Consider the following 19372-nt stretch of genomic DNA (forward strand, 5'->3'; position numbering starts at 1 on the left):
TACATGTAACAGTCAGGGTTGGTATTGTTTCGGGTTTAGTTCGACTCAGTCACCAAAAAATGTATACAACAAAAAGTTTTGTTTTGATAACGCAAGCTAGCCCGCATTACTTGTTATTTGCGTCTCTCAATATAGCGTTAATGCATTTTACTGATAATGCAACTGAAATTGAATTACCAACAAAACTTTATTCCTTACCGAAACAATATCAACACTTTTGCTCTCTCCAAAATCATATTCGCCACGATGGCATCAATTAAAAAAAAAAATGTAATAGTAAAATTCTACCACAACGCAAAGCAAATTTTAATACCTGAAACACCTTTTTCTTTGTTTCACAGGCAGTATAAATTGCACACCTATGACCATTAAAATATGCTTTGTTTGTGTTGGTTAAAATTTCTTTTCAGTATGCAACGACTTGAACGTACAATAAGAATTGCTTCTTTTCTTTTTAACTTTTCATTTCCTCCGGTCATTGTGCATATTGCATTCGTATTCACATTTGCTTTGATTCTACAATAGGGTGATAGCCCTAAATTTGAGTATGGTGGTACATTAACATTACATAATGTTGCGGAGTCAAAAATATAATTTTAAAAGATAGGGTTAAGGCTACAAATACATAACTTTAGTTCAGTAGTGGAACGAACTCACCGCTTTAACCGCTGATGTTCGTTGTCGCAATTGGAATGCCCGCAGGCCTATACTCGCTGCTCTGTGATCGTCATTGTAGCTGGTTTATTGTAGCCCGTCTGGTCGTAGCTGATACGGGTTGTGCTAGTATTGTTATAGCCGGGATGGACGCAGCCAATAAGGATGCGCTAGTAGTATTATTGCCGGTATGAACGCAGCTAATAAGAATGCGGCTAGTATTTGGGTCGGTGGTACCGCCTGTTGTTGGTGTTACCATTAGTGGCCGCAAGCCTATGTACGTGGCCCCGCTACGTGCGTTGCAACTGGTGTGGCGGTACGTCTGATGGTTGTTGCACTCCTGGTTGCGCTTATGAAGGAGTTGGGGGAGGTACTACCGATGGTGATGCTCGTGGTAATAGTAGGCACCGTTGGTGGCGGTTGGCGCTGTGGTCCGAGGTGACCAAATGACCCAGGTGGCGATAAAGCTTCGTGCTGGCCTTTACGCCGGTGGTAGTGTTAAGATTTATTACCACCCAATTTTTTTACATTTGCTGCGCTGCATACAATTGCCACTTGAACATGCCTAATGGTTGATAGGTTAAATGCAAATCTAATTCTGGCGTTGTTTCATTGATGGGAAAATGTTCACGTTGTAGATTCCAATAATCATTTATAAACACACTAGGTAAATACGTTTTACCACCATCATCTTTTTTGATGTCGATCTGGCCGGAAACTCGGCGATTTTTTTCGATTTTTATTTCTTACAAAATTTTTTTTATCTTTCTTCGTGTGTATGCAGCCGGAAACTGCTTGCCTTTTTTTCCCTAGTGATGGCAGGTCTGTCTTTTTCTTGTTTTCGATATTTTTTTATCGCCACTTTCGCCACATCGCTAGGTGTGTTCGCGTGAACACGCTCCCAAGTGGATCGTAGCCGTAGACCGTAGCAGCAGACACTCTATTTAATTTATTTGTATAATTTGTTCTTATTAAATTCAAAGGTGTAGTATTTTTTTCACTTTGTTCTTAATTTTAGAATATAGAAGTTTGCATTAATTTAGGAGCTACATATTTTGACAAGTATTCATTTTCTCTGAAATTCCTAATAGTAACAAATAATTTTTCGTTGATTTACATCTAATTTAAAATGAAAGGTAGGACTAATAATTAATTATGTTACACCCTTACAAAATCTATTCTATTGGGAATAATCGTGATACATTTTTTTCTTTAATATTTAAATACTAGTACTACGAGAACATTATCCAGCTTAAGTATTGGCGTAACTCTCGAGTAAATTAAAAATGAACATTTTGCTTTTAAAATAATAGGTTATAAATGTAATTACTTCAAACATTTGCTGGATTCCATAATTAAGTACCTCATTACAAAACAAGTAAAAAAATGGATTGGTCTCGTTTGAGTGTGCGTATCATTTAGTACAATAGTTACAACTACATATTAATAAAATTTGTGTATTTTTTTTTGTTGAGTTGGAACGAACTCAGCCGCAGTTGTTATTCTTGTTGTGGCTGCTGGTATGCCAAGAGGCCGTTAGGGTGGGCCTCTACCGTTTTGTTGTCGCTGCTGGTATGGCAAGAGGCCGTTGGGTGGGCCTCTGCTTTTTACTATCGCTGCTGGTATGGCAAGAGCCCGTTGAGGCAGACCTCTGCTTTTTGTTGTCGCTGGTGACCGGTGGTACAATGGAGGTGGTGGGGGTGCTGTTGATGGTGGAGCTACGAAATAAGAAAGTACACTTTGATTGTTTTATAAGCGACGAAAACGTATAAAAATTTACAAAGAATTATGTATTGCTGCATTTTGCAATAAAGCTAAATATTTACCCGCGATTGGTGTGATCCTGTTACGTGGCTGACTGTTTGGGTGGCGAGGGGCGGCGGCAAGCAGGTATGCTTGCGGGCCCAGGCAAGCTCGTCGTCCTGGGCGGGGTATTTCACCACCGTCCTCACCCACAGCCACATGAACAAAAAGGGGGTTCATACCTGCATATGTTGTAAAAGAAGGGAAAGCTGAAACAAATAGAAATAAACGTGAGGGGCAGAGTTAAGAGGGGAAAAAGATGGAGGCCTGTCCTGTCAGGTGGAGTCTAGCCTCCCTCTGCAGTGCAACTTGCACCGCACCTTGGGCACTGTGCTGACTCCTACTTCCTTACAGTGCCCCCAAACTTGACATGAGTCTGTCCCCTGTCACTCAGTCATTTTCCCTAAATACTCACCTTCACCTAACCTTTCCGCGCACAAGCGCAGCACCAACACCAAACTTAAAACTTTAGCCCTGCATAATGAATGTATTAAAATTTCATCCAAAGATAATTCTTATAATTTATTTACAAAATTTTTGGTTTCCAAATTACCAACTAATACACTACTACCAGTTTAATAATTTCAACAAAACTTTGAACTCAAAGTTTACTACAAAATAGTTTGCCAAGGATTCCAAAAGGCTTAACTAGTATCAATTTCTAATGTTTCTATTTACTCAAAGAAAAAAATGCTCAAATATAATGCTGAACTTTATTACTAGCTAACATTACAAATTCATGGGAATGCAGGAAGAAGTAGATAAATTTCAAATTTAATGCAATACAATATACCTATGACTAATAGACAAAGTGTCTGAACTCAAATATAGAATTTAAACTTTTAGGGCCACCCTAATGCACTATCTAAATCCTAAAGATACAAATTCAAATAAAATAAAATAAAATAAGAGGGCGAACAAAAAAAATCAAGTGCCCTAATCCCTGACCTACCGCAACCGCTCAAGCAAACATGAGATCAAAAGATGAAAACAAAAGATATTTTTTTATCGCCACTTTCGCCACATCGCTAGGTGTGTTCGCGTGAACACGCTCCCAAGTGGATCGTAGCCGTAGACCGTAGCAGCAGACCGTAACAATTTTTTACGTTATATGTCGAACTTGCCGTTAAGTTTTTTAATATTTCCGCGATATATTTGCAAAGTCCGTACGAGGGCGATCCAATGGCCAATGGGTTCCTTCTTTATGGATCTTCGGGAAGCCATAGATTCTGGGTGGCAATGCTGTGGTTGTTGTAAGTTTATTTCAATGGAAGATATTTTAATGGATTTAACAACATATAGGGTGCAAAGACAAGATCCAACATCACGACTACAGAACAAAAATAACTGCCTAGTAGAAAAACTATTTAAAATGGAATTAATAACAAAAACGGAGAGAAATAAACTTACAACAACCACAGCATTGCCACCCAGAATCTATGGCCTCCCGAAGATCCATAAAGAAGGAACCCCATTAAGGCCAATCTGTTCAGCCATTGGATCGCCCTCGTACGGACTTTGCAAATATATCGCGGAAATATTAAAAAACGTAACGGCAAGTTCGACATATAACGTAAGAAATACACTGGAGTTCAAGGAAAGGGTGAACAACACTTACGTATTTGACGACGAGAAACTTATTTCCTTCGACGTCGTATCACTCTTTCCTAGCATACCTATACATCTGGCTCTTGACACAATACAAGAAAAATGGGAAATAATTACATAATATACCAAGATACCGAAACAGCTGTTCATGGAAATATTAAAATTTTGCATTCAAGAGAGCAGATATTTCAAGTTTAAGGATACCATATACACACAATTGAAAGGAATGCCTATGGGAGCACCAACATCTCCAATTATAGCAGATATTATTATGGAAAAACTTTTAGATAATAGTATTGAAAAATTACGCTACAAACCAAGGTTTCTTACAAAATATGTCGACGACCTCTTCGCCATAGAACGTGAGAATGAGGTACAAAATACACTGGACACACTTAACAATTTTGATAAGAGTACAATTTACTTTAGAAATAGAGAATGATGGAACATTAGCTTATCTGGACTCCGAAATAAATAGACGTGGAAATCAACTTAAATTAAAGTGGTATAAAAAACCCACAGCTTCAGGTCGAATAATAAATTTTAATTCAAAGCATCCTAAATCTATGATTATTAATACAGCAATGGGCTGTATACGTAGAATGCTGCACACCTCGGACGAAGTATACCACGATGAAATAAAGAAGGAAATATTCACAATATTAAGAAATAACGATTTTCCGAAATACACAATTAAAAAATTAATAAAAAAAGCTAAACTTCCAAAAAACATTCAAAACCCCGAGAAACCATTTATTTTTAAGTCGCTGGTTTATGTACCACAACTGTCGGAGCGTCTGCCCAAGTCTGACTGTTATAACAAAGAAAACGTAAAAATAGCACATAAGCCCTCTAACACATTAAAAAGTATTTTCAATAAAACCAAATCGAATATATCAAATATGGACAAAAGCAACGTTGTATACAAAATTCCCTGTAAAGGCAATGTTGGCGAAACTTGCAATAACATTTATGTCGGTACAACCAAGTCAAAATTAAAAACAAGATTATCACAACACAAATCGGATTTAAAACAATGCCATCAACTAAATAATCACAAAACTGCGCTCATGGCCCACTATACAACTAGCGGCCACATACCTAACTTTGACGAGACCAAAATACTACAACAAGAACAACACTATAATAAACGATTTACTCTTGAAATGTTACATATTATCAACGTACCGACAAACATACGAATCAACTATAAGAGTGATGTGGACCATTTCGCTCATATTTACAAACACCTGCTAAGTAAAAGGCAGTACCATACTCCACGTCACACAGAGCAAACGTGTTAAGAAAAGTGTGTAAATATGTTAAATGTTTGGTATGTATATTTGTTAATTGTTGTTATTATGTTTTTATTAGCTCTGTAACCTTGAAGACGATTGCCGTAGAGCAATCGAAATATATCGGTTTTTTGAAAAAAGAAACAATTGTGTTTAATTTATAAAACACGGACTCGAGCCAGCAAAACAGGACAATTAGTTAAAATGTTCTAAGATCGCGGGCTCGAATCGAGCTCAAGGCCTAACAATAATTTTTTATCATTATTACATTATTAAGAACAAAAATTGTTAAAATGTTCTACGTTAAGTTTATTTGCTTTATAACTTTGGATTTTATGTTGGAGGAACCGCATTAAAATTTTTGGGGTAATTTTCAGGCTGACCACCATCTTGGTGTAAATTGTATTTAGTCATAAGGGGCTCAAACATATCTTTGGTTTTTGCGCACATTTTACTAGTTCGTTGATTATCTTTTCAAGCTCTGTAATCCGGTGTGGATTCACAAAACTTGCTGAAAGTGATCGAGGCTGCGCCTCTGGTGCTTTATATTTGTACGGTTGACTTGGCTGTTTAACTGCTTTTTCCTTGACTACACTGCTATACTTCTTTTTTGTGAGAATTTTTTTCACTTTCTGTTGAGTATTCCTTTCTGTTTCGGCTATGGCCTGACTACTGATTTCAGGGAACTCATCATCAGCAGTCTCTAAGAGGGCAAAACTGTTTTCAGAACCGAATTTGTTTTTAAATTCTTTGAACGATAAAATTTTAATTGTCATTATTTTTTGAATGTCTTGTCTTTTTGTTTTAACCGGACAGGACTTATTTTGCGAATCATGGTTTGTTGCACCACAGAGAATACATTTTAAAATCCCACATGTCCGATCGCATCGTGGGGTATTGCCACACTGGAGGCCTGCAAAAGCTAGCAATGTGTCCAAGGAGTCCACATTTCACACATTGTTTCACAGCAGGTACAAAATAATCTATTTGACATATTCACTTACATATTTTAACTTCTTTTGGTATTTTGTTGCCTTTAAAGGATATCTTTATCGAGGTGGTTTCAACATAAGAGTCACCATCTTTCCTAGTTAGTCTACTAATTTCCGCAATTAGGTATTTACTTTCAATGCTTTTCATAATGAAGTCAAAAGTTTACTAAGTCAACAGTGTACTTCACTGGGACTCGCCTAATGATACCATACTTATGTACGAGTGATCTAGGAATTTTTGCCGACAAGTTTTTGGCCTCAAAATCATTATTTTTGATAAAATTATTTCCATTGATTGCTGTATCAAAAATTAGTTTGGCCCTACCATTGCTTATTGCTGTTAAATCTTTTAATCCTATAAGGGAGAGGTCGTCAATCAGAGCCATAAGAAATAAATTCGAGAAAATCCTCTTTCTAATACCGTTTGAATCCGGTAGCACTTCAAGCAATACAATAAATGTCACCTGGTTATAGAAAAATGGATCCTTCTTTGTCGTGTTCATAATTTTTTTCTTATTTCCTCTGCAGAGGTAGCAGGAGCCTCCTCAGTCAGAGCAGCAAAAGCCAAGCAAGTACCAGCGGCCTCCTCCGCAGCAACCGTGACACCGCGTACTGCACCCATTTCATCGCTAAAAGTATTTGACATATTTGATTTCATATTGCTTTTTACGTTAGCAGAGGTGGCAATAACAGCAGCTGAAAAAGTGGCCTCTGTACTACTAGCACTCATTGAGTCATCTTCTTCACTGGATTCCATGTTCCGAATTTCTTCACAAGATTTAAATGTCTTCGCCATAGAAGACTGATAATTCCGCCCTTTTTTAGAGCATATGTCCCGGGTTTTTCTCTTTCTCTTTTCTTTTTTTCGCAGTTTGCCTTGCCCCCATGTGGAGGTGGGTAATTTAACACCGGAAAATTTATTATAAATGCACGAGAGTTCACAAGATAACCTCCGAAGAGATCTAAGGCCGAGCTTCTCTTCCAATTTGCGTCGTGCTCCTCTTGATTTTCCCTACAAATTGGCCGGACGGGACCTACATGTTTTATGCCGACTCCGAACGGCATCTGCAAGGCAGATGAGTTTTCACTGAGAGCTTTTCATGGCAGAAATACACTCGGAGCGCTTGCCAAACACTGCCGAGGGGCCACCCCGCTTAGACCAATTTTCTTCTAATTGAAAAACCTTATTTCTAAAATCGTTGATGTTGCTTTGCCCGGGGTGTGAACCCAGGGCATACGGTGTGGTAGGCGGAGCACGCTACCATCACACCACGGTGGTCGCCAGTGAATCATATATGTGTAGCCAATATTAACAAAAGCACACAAAAGTTGCTTTCGTCTATCGGGCTACACGTTTTTACGTTTGCTAAATTTGGAAATTAAAAAGCTTATATTTCATAAACTAAGAGTTTCCTAGAGCTGCGGATGATAATTTTGTGATTTATAGGACCCCCTCTACCCCTACAAATCAACAAAAGTTTGAAAATCGTGGCACCTTATATAAAATCCAACCCAAAAATTCTGTTAGCACTGATTGGGGCACGAGAAATACCATCGATAATTTTGCCGCTCTATTTTAAAGTCCAAGTGTGTTGAATTTGTGTTGAACGCAATTTCAAGAAATAGCCGAAGATTTACAAAATTATCAACTTCAGCTACAGCAGATGGTTAATTAGTTGTATGCGAATAACGAAAAATAACAGTAAATTCCATTAGTGCCCATTGACCACAGTCGAAGATGAAATTTGTCTCATAAAGGGGCCTTAGCTTTTTTTTCTGATAAAAATTCTGACTGCACTGATTGCTGTACGAGAAATACTATCGATAGTTTTGCCGCTCTACTTTACAGTCCAATTGTGTTGAATTGGTGTTGAACGTAATTTCAAGAAATGGCCGAAGATTTACAAAATTATAAACTTCAGCTACAGCAGGTGGTTAATTAGTTGTATAAGAATAACGGAAAATAACAGTAAAAAACGGTAGTAGTGCAGTTTACGGTACCCACCCTAAAGTTGGACCAAGATTTTCGAGTGAGGTATCAAAAGGCGTATTAATCTCACGAACAATAGGGGGACTCTTGAAAGCATATAAACTTATAAGGCGTAAAATTATATCAATTTTCACACGCGGTTATAGAAACCCACCTAGTAATACTCTTGATAAACTTGATTGTTTATCAGCTGTATTATTGCCAAACAAAATTTTTTTGATTGTTATACAAATTAAAAAATGCCAAGATTAAGTGAAAAATCAAAACTAAAACGACTTTAGTTGCTGTTGTTGGAGATTTCTGATGAAAATGCCGGGAAAATTTTAGAATAGCACCCCCGAGTTCGGGGTTTACCTTGGTATTAAATGAAAGAGGGAGTTGTCCCAATCACAAATGTATATATAAATTAGGTAATAGTCTAGTTGAGGGGTCGACTGCTAATACGCTACCAAAAATATCGAGAGAGGTGTCAAAAGACGCGTATTAATCTCGAGACCAATAATCCGATGGCGGAAAAGAAAAATTTTATCTATATCCGGAGATATTTGCAGTTGAAGTTGGCGATTTCCATGTGGTTGTTGTTGTGTTTGTACCCCCAAAAAAAATTGTGCATCACCGTGGCGGTAGCCACGGTTATACCACACACCCGGACTTGGCATGGCGTAGCCCAGGGTTATTTTTTATAAGCGCGGCCGAAGGCCGCCAACGCAGAAAGGTGTTCTGCGCAAAAATACTATGGATCCGACCCCCGGTTTCGGAGGTACCCGCGGGTCTTTTTCGGTTTTTCGTTAATATCTTTTGAACGCATTAAAATTTTTATTTTCCGCCTTCGGATTATTAATACTGATGTCAAGACGCGTCGTTTGACACATCTCTCGATATTTCTGGTAGCGTATTAGCAGTCGACCCCTCAACTAGACTATTACCACAATTTACACATCTTTCAAGACCTTAATCCTCATACATATCTATATAAATTGGCAACTATAAACTTAATTTGCATTTTTGTATATTTCACATTTCATTTTTGCATTGTTTTTACTTATAAATGTTTTTATTAAATCATGCGCATTAAATCAATCGTACTGGCGTAGCCTAGGGTTATTTTTTATAAGCGCGGCCGAAGGCCGCCTATGCAGAAAGGTGTTATACGCAGAATTAATGTGCATGGCGCAGCATGGATTGTGTATGGATTGGCTAACATAACAATAAACATAAGAGTTATAAGGTAATATCAGCTCGTTCACGAATGCAAAAAAGAGCTTTTAAAATTTTGATAAATAAAGACTAGAAAAGTTAAATATATATATCAGATGACAGGTATTTTTATAAGTTATTTTTCGATTCTGCACTTGTTCCGTTTTTAAGATGTGGCAACACAGATTTGTAATGTCATAAAATATATCTACGTATACACATATAGAAGGTGTATAGAAATTTGCAAAATATAACAACAAATAACTTTTAAATTATAAGTTTGCGCACTTTAAAATATATATATTTGTGATCGGGAATACTCCCTCTTTCATTTAATACCAAGGTAAACCTCGAACTCGGGGGGTGCTAAAACAAATCGCTGCCAAAATGCCTGCTGTAATGTCTGCAAGGTTGCATTCCTTTAAGTTTACCGCGTTTACACAATGAAATGTGCGCGTAAATTTATACAAATTGTGTAAATGATTTTTCATACAAAATTTGACAGCTCGTTTACGCACTAGATAAATTTATACGTTTACACTATAAGGCATTTATACGGTTACATAAGTCCCCCTAATATTCCGAAGGCGGATAAGAAAAATTTTATCTCTGGCCAGAGATATTTGCAGTTGAAGTTGGGTAATAGTCTAGTTGAGGGGTCAACTGCTAATACGCTACCAAAAATATCGAGAGAGGTGCCAAAAGACGCGTATTATTCTCGAGAACAATAATCCGGATTATTAATACTGATTATTAATACTGATGTCAAGATGCGTCGTTTGACACCACTCGATATTTTTGGTAGCGTATTAGCAGTCGACCCCTCAACTAGACTATTACCCGCAAAAATACTATGGATCCCACCCCCGGTTTCGGAGGGACCCGCTGGTCTTTTTTCGGTTTTTCGTTAATATCTTTTTAACAGGTAAAAAAGTTAACTTCTGCTTTCGGATTCTTGATCTAGACGTGAATACACGTCTTTTGATACCTCACTCGAAAAATTTGGCCCAAATTTGGGTGGGTACCGTAAACTGCACTATTACCTTTTTTCACTTTGTTCTTAATTTTAGTATGTAGAAGATTGCATTAATTTAGGAGCTAATAATTTTGACAAGTATTCATTTTCTCTGAAATTCCTAATAGTAACCGTGTTTTTTTTTTTACACGTTTATACGTTTCGTTTGCACGTGAAAAAACGCCTATCCTCGCTTAGATAATGCTTAGGAGACTCATCTAGCGGTAGTGGTCAAACAACTAGCTACAGCTATAGGGTGTACCGAAAAGCGGAGACATAACCCTCTGTTGTATTTCTGTGTATAACATACAGCTGAATCAGTTGTGATAGATAGGGGACGCGTATAGAATACATGGAATTAGTGCAGAGGGTGAAACATGGACACATATTTGAGTTACATCTGAGTATAATGCATATTGAAATTTAGTAGAACTAATTTTATGCGTAGCAATTTCAGAGGTGTATTTAAAATTTGTCGCTTAGCAGTCCATATAAAGCTTAAGCGTAAACGTATATAGACGTGAAAGAAAAACACAGCTAGCTGTTGTTGTTGTTGCTCCCCGAAGGCTGTGGGGAGTGTTATCGATGTGATGGTCCTTTGCCGGATACAGATCCGGAACGCTCCGGTACCACAGCACAATTAAGGTGCTAGCCCGACCATCCCGGGAACGACTTATGCGGCCATATTAAACCTTCAGGCCATTCCCTCCCTCCCCACTCAGAAGTTCCATGAGGAGCTTGGGGTCGCCCGAGCCTCGTCTGTTAGTGAAACAGGATTCGCCGCGGATTGGGTTTGGAGAAGCTATATATTGCGCTGGCAACCTGAAGGTTTGCGCTACACAGCCCCTTGAATCTGGTATTTTAGTCGCCTCTTACGACAGGCATACTTACCGCGGGTATATTCTGACCCCCTAACCCGCTGGGGGAAATAGACAGCTAGTAATAAATGATTGTTCGTTTCGGGGTTTGCGACCTGGCAACATGGCGCGATGAAACCCGTCGAGGGGTTGCCGTCGCGGAGACCAGAACATCTAGGAAAGTGGCACCACCCAAGACAGGAGCTGCATTGAGCGGATGTCGCAAACCTATATATTCTGTGCTGGCAGACGGTGCAAACGGAGGCAGGGACTAAGAGTCTGTTTCCCTGACATGCACGATTGCTGCCAGAAAAGAGGGGGGGGGAGAAGAAGACGGGGGAGGGGCTGATGCTCAGCATTGCTACCAGCTCTACTACGAAGGTAGTAGTTATGAGTGGTATCAGCTGTTTGAGTTGTTGGCGCCGTGGGGCGCGAGCAGCAGCGGGTACTTGTTGTGGCTTGCTGAGCAGCGAAGCTGCTGGAAGGTAGTGGGGATACGCTTAGGCGTAGACTACGGGACGCCCTTGGGCGTGAGCAGCAAGGAGCCACAAAAGATTTATAAAAGTTACGTGGACGTCGTGTTTTGGGATCAAGCCCAGAACAACCTGTCCGATGCAACCATCCATTGCACGAGACACACTGAACAGAGTATGACCGTCCTAAAAAGATTCTTTTCTGGCAAATGCAGCAAAACCATTTCTCAGGACCGGGGTCAGGAGGCGGACCCGGATTGGGTTCGATACCTTCCCGGAGTAAGAGAATATGTAGCAGTCCTGCTGCAAGGAGCTGCTGGGAGGATGACAATTTGTGGGAGGACGAAACAAATTAAATGGGGTCACACTGAAATGACAGTCCTTGGTCGGGAAAAATCCCGAGTCGCTCCGGTACATAGAACCGACTGCCTTGGGAAGCGACCGCAAATTATCTGGGTGGTCGGCAGGCATCGGTGCAATTCAGAAACGAAACATCAAAACAAAGGAGAATTAAACAAGGGGTGCCACAGGGTGGTGTCCTATCCCCGCTTTTGTTTAATTTCTACATATCTAAGCTACCTTCACCACCGGAAGGAGTCACAATCGTTTCCTACGCCGATGACTGCACAATAATGGCCACAGGCCCAGGCCCAGAGATCGATGAGCTATGCAATAAAATAAACGGCTATCTCCCTGATCTCTCCAGTTTTTTCGCCTCGCGAAACCTGGCATTGTCACCGACTAAATCTTCCGCGACCTTATTTACAACATGGACGCCCCAAATGTCGACCATATTGAACATCCACGTCGATGGCACTACGCTACCGACTGTCCTACACCCCAAAATCTTGGGTGTGACGTTTGATCAGGATCTACATTTTGGTGCGCACGCAACCCACAATTGTTCCAAGAATTCAGAGCCGTAATAAAATCCTCAAATCCCTTGCTGGCAGTACCTGGGGAAAAGATAAAGAAACGCTCTTGACCACATACAAAGCAATTAGCCAGCCGATTACGTGCTACGCGTCACCCATATGGTCGCCAAGCCTAAAAACCACCCACTGGAAGAAACTACAGGCCTGCCAAAATACTGCTCTCAGAATCGCCACGGGCTGTCTTCTTATGTCCCCAGAACACCATCTGCATAATGAGGCGAGAATACTCCCCATCAGGGAGAGAAATGAGATGCTGACCAAACAGTTTCTGTTGAATACCCAGAAACCTGGGCATCCCAACAGACATCTGATTGACGAACCAGCACCGCCTAGGGGCCTAAGGAGTCATCTCCGAAAGCATTTTTAAGAAATACGGCACCTGAGAACCGAGCCGTATGAAGCGAAAAAACACAAGCAGGTCCTTGGTGAACTCCATAGACAGGCGTCGGACCTTTATGTCGGGAATTGCCCGGTGAATCCAGTACTTGAAGAAAAATATCCAGAACTCGCAGAAGAGGAACGCATACTCCCCAGGGAAACGCGTGTCACTCTTGCTCAACTTCGTTCTGGATACTGTAACAGGTTAAATTCTTACCTATCCAGAATCAACCCCGACATACAAAATGTATGCCCCGCTTGCAATGTGTCCCCACATGACACCAACCATCTCTTTAATTGTAATGTGGAACCAACGCCTCTAACACCCCTTTCCTTATGGTCCACCCCTGTTGAAAAGGCAAGTTTCCTTGGACTCCCGTTAGAAGAGGATATTGATGACAATTTGTGATCGGTCGCGGCTATTAGGTGGGGCGAGCATTGCTACAACAACAACAACAACAACATAATTTGCGGTCCACCTTTTAAGACACGGGGGAAGGGTGGACCCTTCCAGGTTTCTATGTCGTTGTTGTAACAATGCTTCGCCCCACCTAACAGCCGCGACCGATCACAAATTGTCATCAATATCCTCTAACGGGAGTCCAAGGAAACTTACTGTTTCAATAGGGGTGGACCATAAGGAAAGGGGTGTTAGAGGCGTTGGTTCCACAGTACAATTAAAGAGATGGTTGGTGTCATGTGGGGACTCATTGCAATCGGGGCATACATTTTGTATGTCGGGGTTGATTCTGGATAGGTAAGAGTTTAACCTGTTACAGTATCCAGAACGAAGTTGAGCAAGAGTGACACGCGTTGAACAGAGTATGACCGTCCTAAAAAGATTCTTTTCTGGCAAATGCAGCAAAACCATTTCTCAGGACCGGGGTGAGGAGACGGACCCGGATTGGGTTCGATACCTTCCCGGAGTAAGAGAATATGTAGCAGTCCTGCTGCAAGGAGCTGCTGGGAGGATGACAATTTGTGGGAGGGACGAAACAAATTGAATGGGGTCACACTGAAATGACAGTCCTTGGTCGGGAAAAATCCCGAGTCGCTCCGGTACATAGAACCGACTGCCTTGGGTTGCTCAACTTCGTTCTGGATACTGTAACAGGTTAAACTCTTACCTATCCAGAATCAACCCCGACATACAAAATGTATGCCCTGCTTGCAATGTGTCCCCACATGACACCAACCATCTCTTTAATTGTAATGTGGAACCAACGCCTCTAACACCCCTTTCCTTATGGTCCACCCCTGTTGAAACGGCAAGTTTCCTTGGACTCCCGTTAGAGGATATTGATGACAATTTGTGATCGGTCGCGGCTATTAGGTGGGGCGAGCATTGCTACAACAACAACAACAACAGTGACACGCGTTTCCCTGGGGAGTATGCGTTCCTCTTCCGCGAGTTTTGGGTACTTTTCTTTAAGTGCTGGATTCACCGGGCAATTCCCGGCATAAAGGTCCGACGCCTGTCTATGGAATTCACCAAGGACCTGCTTGTGTTTTTCCGCTTCATACGGCTGGGTTCTCAGGTGCCGTATTTCCTCAAAATGCTTACGGAGATGACTCCTTAGGCCCCTAGGCGGTGCTGGTTCGTCAATCAGATGTCTGTTGGGATGCCCAGGTTTCTGGGTATTCAACAGAAACTGTTTGGTCAGCATCTCACATCTCTCCCTGATGGGGAGTATTCTCGCCTCATTATGCAGATGGTGTTCTGGGGACATAAGAAGACAGCCCGTGGCGATTCTGAGAGCAGTATTTTGGCAGGCCTGTAGTTTCTTCCAGTGGGTGGTTTTTAGGCTTGGCGACCATATGGGTGACGCGTAGCACGTAATCGGCTGGCTAATTGCTTTGTATGTGGTCAAGAGCGTTTCTTTATCTTTTCCCCAGGTACTGCCAGCAAGCGATTTGAGGATTTTATTACGGCTCTGAATTCTTGGAACAATTGCGGTTGCGTGCGCACCAAAATGTAGATCCTGATCAAACGTCACACCCAAGATTTTGGGGTGTAGGACAGTCGGTAGCGTAGTGCCATCGACGTGGATGTTCAAGATGGTCAACAATTGGGACGTCCATGGTGTAAATAAGGTCGCGCAAGATTTAGTCGGTGATAATGCCAGGTTTCGAGAGATCAGGGAGGTAGCCGTTTATTTTATTGCATAGCACATCGATCTTTGGGCCTGGGCCTGTGGCCATTATTGTGCAGTCATTCGCGTAGGAAACGATTGTGACTCCTTCCGGTGGTGAAGGTAGCTTAGATATGTAGAAATTAAACAAAAGTGGGGATAGGTCACCACCCTGTGGCACGCCTTGTTTAATTCTCCTTGGTTTTGATGTTTCGTTTCTAAATTGCACCGATGCCTTCCGACCACCCAGATAATTTGCGGTCCACCTTTTAAGACATGGGGGAAGGGTCTACCCTACCCTACCCTACAATCGTTTCCTACGCCGATGACTGCACAATAATGGCCACAGGCCCAGGCTCAAAGATCGATGTGCTATGCAATAAAATAAACGGCTACCTCCCTGATCTCTCGAAACCTGGCACTATCACCGACTAAATCTTGCGCGACCTTATTTACAACATGGACGTCCCAATTGTTGACCATCTTGAACATCCACGTCGATGGCACTACGCTACCGACTGTCCTACACCCCAAAAACTTGGGTGTGACGTTTGATCAGGATCTAAATTTTGGTGAGCACGCAGCCGCAATTGTTCCGAGAATTCAGAGCGGTAACAAAATCCTCAAATCCCTCGCTGGCAGTACCTGGGGAAAAGATAAGGAAACCCTCATGACTACATACAAAGCAATTAGCCAGCCGATTACGTGCTACGCGTCACCCACATGGTCGCCAAGCCTAAAAATTACCCACTGGAAGAAACTACAGGCCTGCCAAAATACTGATATCAGAATCGCCAGGGGCTGTCTTCTTATGTCCCCAGAACACCATCTGCATAATGAGGCGAGAATACTCCCCATCAGGGAGAGAAATGAGATGCTGATCAAACAGTTCCTGTTGAATACCCAGAAACCTGAGCATCCCAACAGACATCTGATTGATGAACCAGCACCGCCTAGGGGCTTAAGGCGTCATTACCGTAAGCATTTTGAGGAGATACGGCACCTGAGAACCCAGCCGTATGAAGCGAAAAAACACAAGCAGGTCCTTGGTGAACTCCATAAACAGGCGTCGGACCTTTATGCCGGGAATTGCCCGGTGAATCCAGCACTTAAAGAAAAGTACCCAAAACTCGCGGAAGAGGAACGCATACTCCCCAGGGAAACGCGTGTCACTCTTGCTCAACTTCGTTCTGGATACTGTAACAGGTTAAACTCTTACCTATCCAGAATCAACCCCGACATACAAAATGTATGCCCCGATTGCAATGAGTCCCCACATGACACCAACCATCTCTTTAATTGTAATGTGGAACCAACGCCTCTAACACCCCTTTCCTTATGGTCCACCCCTATTGAAACAGTAAGTTTCCTTGGACTCCCGTTAGAGGATATTGATGACAATTTGTGATCGGTCGCGGCTGTTAGGTGGGGCGAAGCATTGCTACAACAACGACATAGAAACACTGGCATTGACAAAACCAACGCACGAAAATGAAGGAAAGAATTTCCCAGAAGGAATGCGAGGGTAGTTTCAAGCCAGGGCGGACCACTGTTGTGAAACGTGGGAACGATACTGATTATGCGAAGCCAATCCGTCAAGCGCAAGCTCTGCGAAGTAGTTCATTGGCCAAACAACAGAGTGCGAGGGAACGATCCAGAATAATGAGTAGTAAGATGAAACGCAGGTACGATGAGAACAATAATTCGGAAGGTTTCTTGGCGGGAGAATTGGTCCTGTTATACAACCCTCACCGGCGGAAAGGTGTTTCATCCAAATTTCGGTGCAGTTGGGAAGGCCCGTACAAAGTTGTGAAGAAGATCAGTGATACCATCTACCGCATACAAACCATTGGGAAACCACGAATTAGAAGAGTGGTACATTTGGAGATGCTAGCGGCGTTCAGATCGAGAGATTTGTCTGATCGGGACGATCACATTTAGGTGGAGGGCAGTGTTAGGAATATTAGCAACACTAAGGGGTACTGTCATCTCTAAGCGATGCTCAGCAATAATTCAATCATCATGTCTACACATATGTACGTACACGCAACGGAGAAGCAACGCACAAGCACGTGCAGATATCTTATGTGAGATGCTCCCTAAAGTATGCAATTATAATTGTGGAAGTGTTGCTCACAAATACACGCGCATATGAGAGCTACACACGTGCATCTGTAGTTATAATTATATACCATTAACTAAGTAAATTCTGGAAGCGCCTAGAAGATGCAAAAAGGAAATCACACAGTATAAAAGCAGCAACAGTACAGGCGCGAGAATCAGTTTGATTTAAGCAAGCTATCAATCAGTTGCGAGGTATGTGTTTATCGTGAAGTACTTTAATAAAGGCCATTTTGCATTATTGAATAGTGGAGTTATTTATTCAACAGTTTAGCTATACGAACATTAGTAGAAGATTTGGAACAAGCGGAATGTCTGTAAATTCGTTACAATATGTAGTTGTAACGTATCATTCAGCGCACACTCAAACGAGACCAATCCATTTTTTTACTTGTTTTTGTAATGATGTACTTAATAATGGAATCCAGCAAACATTTGAAGTAATTACATTTATAACCTATTATTAGAAAAGCAAAAATTTCCTTTTTAATTTACTCGAGAGTTAAGCCAATACTTAAGTTGGATACTGTTCTCGTAGTACTAGTACTTAAATATGAAAGAAACAAATTTATCAAAATTATTCCCAATAGAATAGATTTTGTAAGGGTATAACATAATTAATTATTAGTCCTACCTAACAATTTAAATTAGAGGCAAATCAACGAACAATCATTTATTACTAGCTGTCTATTTCCCCCAGCGGGTTAGGGGGTCAGAATATACCTATATATAAGTATGCCTGTCGTAAGAGGCGACTAAAATACCAGATTCAAGGGGCTGTGTAGCGCAAACCTTCAGGTTGCCAGCGCAATATATAGCTTCTCCAAACCCAATTGTCAACCTCACCTATCCGCGGCGAATCCTGTTTCACTAACAGACGAGGCTCTGGCGACCCCAAGCTCCTCATGGAACTTCTGAGTGGGGAGGGAGGGAATGGCCTGAAGGTTTAATGTGGCCACATAAATCGTTCCCGGGATGGTCGGGCTAGCACCTTAATTGTGCAGTGGTACCGGAGCGTAGGAAACGATTGTGACTCCTTCCGGTGGTGAAGGTAGCTTAGATATGTAGAAATTAAACAAAAGTGGGGATAGGTCACCACCCTGTGGCACGCCTTGTTTAATTCTCCTTGGTTTTGATGTTTCGTTTCTAAATTGCACCGATGCCTTCCGACCACCCAGATAATTTGCGGTCCACCTTTTAAGACATGGGGGAAGGGTAGACCCTTCCAGGTCTTGCAGCAACGAGCCATGGTTGACCGTATCAAAAGCTTTTGATAGGTCTAGCGCTACGAGTACTGTTCTATGGTGGGGGTATTGATTTAAACCGCAATTTATCTGGGTGCTAATGGCATTTAGCGCGGTGGTAGTGCTATGGAGTTTTCTGAAGCCATGCTGATGAGAGGCTAGCTGCAAATTTGCTTGGAAATAAGGGAGCAAAATGGCTTCAAGCGTCTTTGCCACTGGCGATAGGAGAGATATCGGACGACGATACGACTCACCTATGTTAGCTGGTTTCCCAGGCTTTAGTAGCGGGACCACCTTGGCCATTTTCCATTTCTCCATGACAAAGGTGGAAGAAGACAGGTTGAAGACATGCGCTAAATATTTGAAACCCTCTTTCCCTAGGCTTTTAAGCATCGGCATGGCTATGCCGTCTGGGCCCACTGCTTTGGATGGTTTAGCGCGACCAATGGCGTCCTCAACCTCTTTAGCGGTGATGGTGATTGGTGACGCGCTGAATTTGTGTTTATGTGCCTGTCTATTGGCTCTCCGTCTATCTTTGTCGACCGTCGGATGCATTATATATTGTCGGCAGAAAGCGCTCGCGCATTTTTTCGCATCCGAAAGCACTTTGTCGCCAAAGGCGATGGAAACTTTGTCTTTGTGCTTAGTCGGATTTGATAGGGACTTTACGGTGGACCA

General features: G+C 41.7%; 1 protein-coding gene across 1 annotated transcript in view; it reads left to right on the top strand.

Moving 5' to 3' along the window:
- The first annotated feature begins 8151 nt into the window (after positions 1-8151).
- Spf30 (Splicing factor 30) overlaps positions 8152-19372 on the top strand; it is a 190987-nt gene continuing 179766 nt past the window's right edge. Inside the window, exon 1 of the mRNA XM_067760023.1 lies at positions 8152-8283. Within this exon, the coding sequence (XP_067616124.1) occupies positions 8242-8283 (42 nt within the window). The 5' untranslated portion in view covers positions 8152-8241. The remainder of the gene's footprint in view (positions 8284-19372) is intronic.

This window comes from Eurosta solidaginis, chromosome 1, assembly GCF_040869045.1.
Source record: "Eurosta solidaginis isolate ZX-2024a chromosome 1, ASM4086904v1, whole genome shotgun sequence".
Taxonomy (NCBI): Eukaryota; Metazoa; Arthropoda; class Insecta; order Diptera; family Tephritidae; genus Eurosta; species Eurosta solidaginis.